The following is a 6,574-nucleotide window of genomic DNA, read 5'->3' as shown; positions in this document are numbered from 1 at the left end:
TTGGCGAGGATTTGTTTCGGCACTTGGGGTGTGGTAAGCCGACATGAGACCAACGCTGCCGGCGCCGCTCCTAATAACGAGGAATTATCGCTGCGATACAATGAGCCCGCGGGAAATCCTCTTTGATGTCTACCACGGAAAATAATACCGCCCTAATAGAGTGAGATTATGGGCAACGACGTCAACGACGACGACAACGACGACGACGACGAAGGGAGTCATGCGCGTCGCGACGCTCCTCCGCAACGACCATCGCCACGGAATGGTAACCGTTTACCCCTGATTTGTGTGTTCAATTTCGACCAGTAAGAGGGATACGATTAGGTTTTAGGGGTTGCAAGTTTCGCGAAGTGACGAAACTTTTGCTGTGGGGCGGGAATTTTAAGACTACGGGACAATCAGAAGATATAGATGTCCATAATGTAGGAAATGGAATAAATATATCAGTGACTTTTTGGAATAATACGAAATAAGATTGAAGCGAAATATTCCCCCTGTTTCCCCTTTGCAATCCACAACATTTCAACATTAGTAGAAACAAGGTAAATATTTAGTTAGTCTTTTCCTGTATATAGTTTGGATATCAGAAGCACAAAATGTAGGACTGTTCCAATCCATCAAATTTCGTAGACTGTTGTTAATAAATCCAAAATCCTCTAGACCTTCCCAAAGTTCCAACGAAGTATAACTAAACTGCGAATATTTGTATAAATTTATATTATTACGAACAAATTTTATAATAAATGTGTACGAATGCACAAATATTCTAAATACAACTGTACTAAACTTCCTTTGCCAATTCTGTTACGTGTACTAAGTAAACTACTACAAGAACTTCTTTCATTCTTCATTCTCGATCTTCTCTTAAATATCATAACAAATACTTTAGTTCAGATATCGTGTATAATTTTGCATATTATACGTATTCTGCATATTCTCGCATGTGTCCATGTTTCAACCATAATTTCATCAAACATCCTTTAATTCTATAACATCTTAAGCAAACCACCGCGGGAACAACCCATCTCTCATCGCCAATTTCTCAAATTAAATGCCAACGTCGACCACAAAGCGGGTCGAAAATTACCCCCCATCGAACCGGCGATACAAAAATCACCGTTTCAATTACGAGACGGCTGAGAAACCGTGTCGAAGGACTCGCTCGGTTGCCAGGAACAATCAAGCACACCCTAAAGTGTTGCGTACGGCCGCAACGCGCCTCCGCGTTTCGAACCAGGCGACATCGGATGTATCAGAAGGCTAATTGTTTTTCGCTGTCAGTTGCACCCTATTTGGCCTTGTCCGAAGCACACGGCCCTTCGGGCTACGACGATCATTGGTCGACATTTGGGCGCGAGCACGCCTCGAATTACACGCTGGAAAGGATAAAATAATTACACGTCGTCCCCCTTTTCTTCTACTTTTTTTTTCCACCACCGTACCTTTCGTTTCTTTCTTTCCCGAACGAGACAGGCCAAGCTATACGCGTGAATCTGGTGAAAAAAAGTTTGGGGGAACACGTGCTGGGGACGTAGCGAATTTCGCGAGAGAAATGGGTGCTATACGGAGAAAGGAATTTCCTTTATACATTCGTTTGTGTGGTCGGTTTTAGGATTGATCGTGGTTTGTACAAGACTCGGGATTTGAAAGTTTCAGATCGGTTCGTAGAATTGTCAGATGCAGTCAGGTTCAGACTAAGTCCAACAGGAAACGTATAGTTGGTTTCTAGTCGTAAGCTCTCGTGCACAGCAATTCACCAACCAATAATCATCAGCCAATTGATAAATTACAACGTGTACGTTATAGATCTATTTTTTACGATTTTATAATTTTTCCTCGAGCGAGATAATTAATAATTAGGATGTGCAGAATTACCTGTAAAATGTTATTACTAAACTTGCGAATATTGCGCGAAAGTAAGATGTAATCTGTGATTTGTAAAGTTTCGTTGATAATATTATTGATATTAGTCGAGAAAGTTTCTTGAGCTTGAGAGAAATCTAAAAGAATCACTCTGTTAATACATATCATTACTCGGTTTTATACATATCACTTATATATACCGCTAACGTTTTCCTTCATATGCCGAAAGTCTTTTTGTGCGTTGAAACGAAAGGAATGTATTGAGATGTAAAAATTCGAAAGTGATAAATTACTAGAATTTATTTGAAGCTATACAGAGAGGGAGAGAGAGAGAGAGAGCGGTTTCGTTGAACAATTTATCAGAACTTCTACATATAATGTACGATAGAAACGATGGTGGACATAGGTAAGGGAACAGAGAGATATAATTACGGTAAACGCGAAAGTGCCATTTAGATGGATGAAGGATAGTTTTTAGCGAGAGATGTGCGATTTTAACGAGCGTACGATAACGCTAGTAACCCCTTATGTTGGTTAGCGAAGCAAAGGGTTGACTATAACGCATTATTATGAGGCTTTGCATAATTTAATTCTTACTCGCGCGTAAGCTACGATAAATACGTACCGTCGCTATTGATTGTTACCTGTCTCCTATCTGCACCGTGAAAATTATCGCTTCTCTCGCGAAATAATCGCAATGAAAGATACGCGTGAAAGTATGACTTCTCGAAAACATGGATTTAACGCGTTAGTAGACTATAGAGGGACCATTCGCGTGTCTGTGAACATATTCGCCATCGTTCGCAGCTCCTCCCTCGAAACATCATGATAATAGGCTCGTTCGTGTTTATTATTACTTAGAAAGTTGACATTTCTCATATAAAACGAAAACAACAAAAACGAATCCACTTAAAAATATTTCAAGTGAAATATACTTAACTCGAAGTGAATATTTAACATTTTTTTTTTTTTTTAGGTAAGAGTAATAATTAATTACTTTAAAGGTATGTTTTTAGAAACAGCAGTGCCTGTGGCAGTTATCGATAATATAATATCATTTATGACGTAAAATTGTAATCAATGGTAATTCATTTATTACTCGATATTCCGACTCCATAGCCGCGTCAAATTATCCTAACTCAATTTGCTACAATTAATTACTATTGTCAACATTACTATAATCAAATTCTCATGCATCCGCTTTTCTTCAAATTATAATTATTATACTATCTCGAACAAACGAGTTTAATAAATTCCAACGTCACGTCCAATTAATAATTTACTCCACAAGTAATCAAATATTACTGTAGCATCTTCCTTCTAACTATATATATAATTCTATTAACTCATCTTCCGTTTATATTACTTGTATGTTACTCTAGATTCACCGTGATTTCTTTCATCGTCCTTCGTTGCCCCTGAAAAAGTCTCACACCTGCGTGCACGCATACAAATGCACCGGTAGCAAGCAGGAAATCGAATCGAGATAAAATACAATTTATCGTGCCGCGTAACTGAGACATAAAGCGGCTCATACTCGGGCGCAGATTCATTGGACAAGTTGTCGGTACTCTAACGGCGCCCCATGCTGTTTCCACAAATGGCGTCCGCGCCAGTAACATCGCGTTCACCGGCGACTCGGGACTTCCTGTTATGAGCGCATCGCGTACAGGTGGATAGAAAATTGCCGATGGGAGCAACGCTGACGAAATAAACGACGTTGCCTCGCGGAAACCTGTATCGCGTCTTTGCAGCGGTTCTCTCGCCGCTGATAATCCGCAAATTCGCAACGCGCGACGGAAGGCGCCTGGTTTATGCGATGCAAAATTGAAATTCGATATTTTATCGCGGTCGTGATCCCCCGAAGACGAGTTAAGGAGTTTAGAATATTCTATGGTTTTATGCGTTTTATGGAAACCTTTATTTAATTAGATGCATTGGATTCACTGAGGTATTTGGTTACGTATTTCGATGTTACAATTTCGAATTACGACGGTGCGATTGTAAACCTCGAGGGAAATCGAAATCGAGAGATTCTTCTGTCTTGGTTTTCCTGAAATAACGTACATGTAATTAATACAGAGGGAATTTCGATTCGTACTTGGTGTACTTTATGCAATTTACTTTGGGAAAGAATGCAACGTTGTCTCTTTGCCAAACGTACGGTTCCGATTTTGGAACGTCATCCTGTAAACTATTCGTTGGTTCGATGCTTAATTCTCTTTGATCAGGAAAAGTAATCGCATTGTAATTTCTTATCGTATCAAATCTTGGATACTCTCCGTTTGCATAATATTTTTGATATTCTATAGATGGAAATTGAACCGTATTTAGCACTGGTTCATTCCGAATGGATTCCGTCGAGCTGCCAGCGACTATTCTTTCCCTCACTTCGATCTTCGAATAATCATTAACTAAACGAAACAAGAAATTAGACAATTTATCCGATCGTCCAATTATCGACAAAAGATTCCCAACCTTCGAATCTGTAATTTCCTTACCTGGCTGACCAGGATCTCCGTTAGACGTCCTGTATTTTCCACCTCGAATCCTGTTGAAAAGATTGAAAAACCCTCCATTATAGTTATTCAGATAGTAAATCAATCCATTCGTGTCTCGTGGACATTTTGGAAACGCCTCGTAGCAGGCCACAGAATTTCCTCGATTGCTATACCCAAGAATCATCGCTCTACCAAAGTTCAGCAATGGAGACATTCCAGCGACATCGATTTTCGTTAGCCAGCTGAAAACACAAAAAGAAATCGATCGAGAGGCTCTCGATGTTCGTCGAAGAAGAAATATCTACTTCGGCAACTATCACTGTATTGATTTTCGTGGCACGAAACGTACTCCGTGAAAACATTTCGACCGAGCAACTCGAAGAAGCCGGAGCTCTGTTTGCCTAACGATCTTCCAGGAAGTTTTCCGCTGGCCACCTCGCAGAGTATCCTGGGCACACACTTGTAGTCATCGTGGCTGGATATCGTGGACAGCGTATCGAGCAGATTCAGTTGAAATCCAGGAGAAAGACCGACGGTTTCACTCGGATAATTCGATTGCTGATAGTCGGAAATCGGGTACACCGGAAGGGAGCTGCTCTGATGCGACTGTAAGTAGAAAAGCTGTGCAATTTTCTGCGTAGATGCAGGAACATGGAGACCATTGGTTACTTACTTCTTTTGCGTGTCGAATATGTCGAAAAGAATGGAACTTCATGCAGACATTTATATAAAAATTTCTAAATATTTCTGTTATTTTTGTTCTTATAAAAATATTATTTAGAATAAGGTTACGCTATTTTAAGGAGCACAAACAACACTAGGATAATTTCTATTTCCATGATTACGATTTTATGAGACTTTTTAATGAAAACATACATTTGTTTTTCAGTTTTTATTCTCACCTTTCGCGATAAAAAATCTTGCGAAGATGTGCCATTTACTTTTCAAAGAATTTAATGCTAATTATATATCCAGAACAGCTCACCTACTGTGAGAAGTTCTTATAATGAAAGGCTCTTACTTTCACGAGTGAATATTGTTTTTTTTAGGGGTAGTAAAACTTAGCTAGAAATTAGAATTAGAAAGTCGAACTTCGTTTGTTTCGTCTGGTCTCTTTTGTCTTCTTTCGATGTTGTATACAAGGGAATGTTTATCAGTGACTTTAAAGAAAATTAACCTACAGTATTTAATAGTATTTCATGCGCTTTCGTAATAACCGATAATCGGCAGTACATTAAATTCTTTACGACGAGCGATTGCTGGAGTTTTTAGTGCGGCAACATATGCTCGGTATTAAATTTCACGATGTAATTTATTATTAATTTAAGGACGTTCCAACTAATAAACTCGTATAATGCCATTTACGATGTTCTCGCTCGATAGTTCATTACGTATCTTCCAACCTCGTAATGAAATAATTCGTGGATAATAAAGAACTCGATAATGACAATCTTATTATTCCTATAATTTTAACTCTTTTCTTTTCGTTCAAAGTTTCGAAAACTTTAAAAATACCAGTCGAATCTGAATAAAATTCGCATAATGAATGGACAAATTCAATTTCCAACATACCGTCGCAGCGTTATTGAAAACACTCGAGAAAACATCCATAAAAGAGATCTTCCTGCCCGTGAATCCATTCAATTGACCTTTTCCATTGGAGACTTTTAGCACGCCACTTTCTCGATCGATGAGATCGACAGCCAATTCATCGATACACCTACGCGAAGAATCATGTTTCCCACTTGAATATCTCAAACTTTTATTGAAAAGTAACGACAACGATAAATTTGCAATATAATTGCCGCTTACCTTAATAAATCCGTGGCATTGTAATTGCTTCGAGCTTCGTCAAAATTACAAAAACGATCCTCGCCGATTTTACGACGAATCCTTCGAAATTGATCCTGTGCGCGAATTTCAGAGCAAAGAAAAAGGCAAACGAGCATCAACCTAAACGTCGTACTATAATTCTTCATTTTTTTCTTTATCTCCTTGTTTAATATCTAGCGTTTACCAAATTTTTGAAAAATTTCTCTGCCAACTCTTTTTAGAATTTCCCATCACGGGAAACATTTGTCGAAAGATATTTAGTTTAGAATTTTTAAACTTTCACGTCGACCGGGTTATGAATTTTACCGACGAAAGAATAAAACGGTCGATGACGGTAATTCCTTTCGCAGTGGCACTTTGTTGCGATCGCTGCTGGA

At 38.8% G+C, this 6,574-nt stretch overlaps 1 protein-coding gene across 1 annotated transcript; it reads right to left on the bottom strand.

Annotated features, from left to right (window-relative positions):
* Positions 1 to 528: 528 nt before the first annotated feature.
* On the bottom strand, positions 529 to 6,343 carry LOC117206830. Its single transcript, XM_033446518.1, has 6 exons — positions 6,177 to 6,343; positions 5,937 to 6,084; positions 4,714 to 4,970; positions 4,365 to 4,606; positions 3,988 to 4,277; positions 529 to 693 (listed from the first exon to the last, which is right to left on the bottom strand). The coding sequence occupies exons 1-6, from the start codon at positions 6,341 to 6,343 to the stop codon at positions 529 to 531; spliced, it is 1,269 nt and encodes a 422-aa protein (XP_033302409.1).
* Positions 6,344 to 6,574: the final 231 nt, after the last annotated feature.

Source organism: Bombus bifarius, unplaced genomic scaffold (genome assembly GCF_011952205.1).
Source record: "Bombus bifarius isolate JDL3187 unplaced genomic scaffold, Bbif_JDL3187 scf7180000008008, whole genome shotgun sequence".
Classification (NCBI taxonomy): domain Eukaryota; kingdom Metazoa; phylum Arthropoda; class Insecta; order Hymenoptera; family Apidae; genus Bombus; species Bombus bifarius.
This window is presented reverse-complemented; position numbering and strand designations above follow the sequence as displayed.

What these genes read in the sequence shown, in the direction of transcription:
- LOC117206830 (XM_033446518.1), bottom strand. Translation starts at nt 6,343, where the DNA reads ATGAAGAATTATAGTACGACGTTTAGGTTGATGCTCGTTTGCCTTTTT. An exon ending in GGTCGAAATGTTTTCACGGA is followed by an intron (nt 4,607 to 4,713) that starts GTACGTTTCGTG and finishes TTGTGTTTTCAG; the next exon opens with CTGGCTAACGAAAATCGATG. An exon ending in CGGAGATCCTGGTCAGCCAG is followed by an intron (nt 4,278 to 4,364) that starts GTAAGGAAATTA and finishes TGTTTCGTTTAG; the next exon opens with TTAATGATTATTCGAAGATC.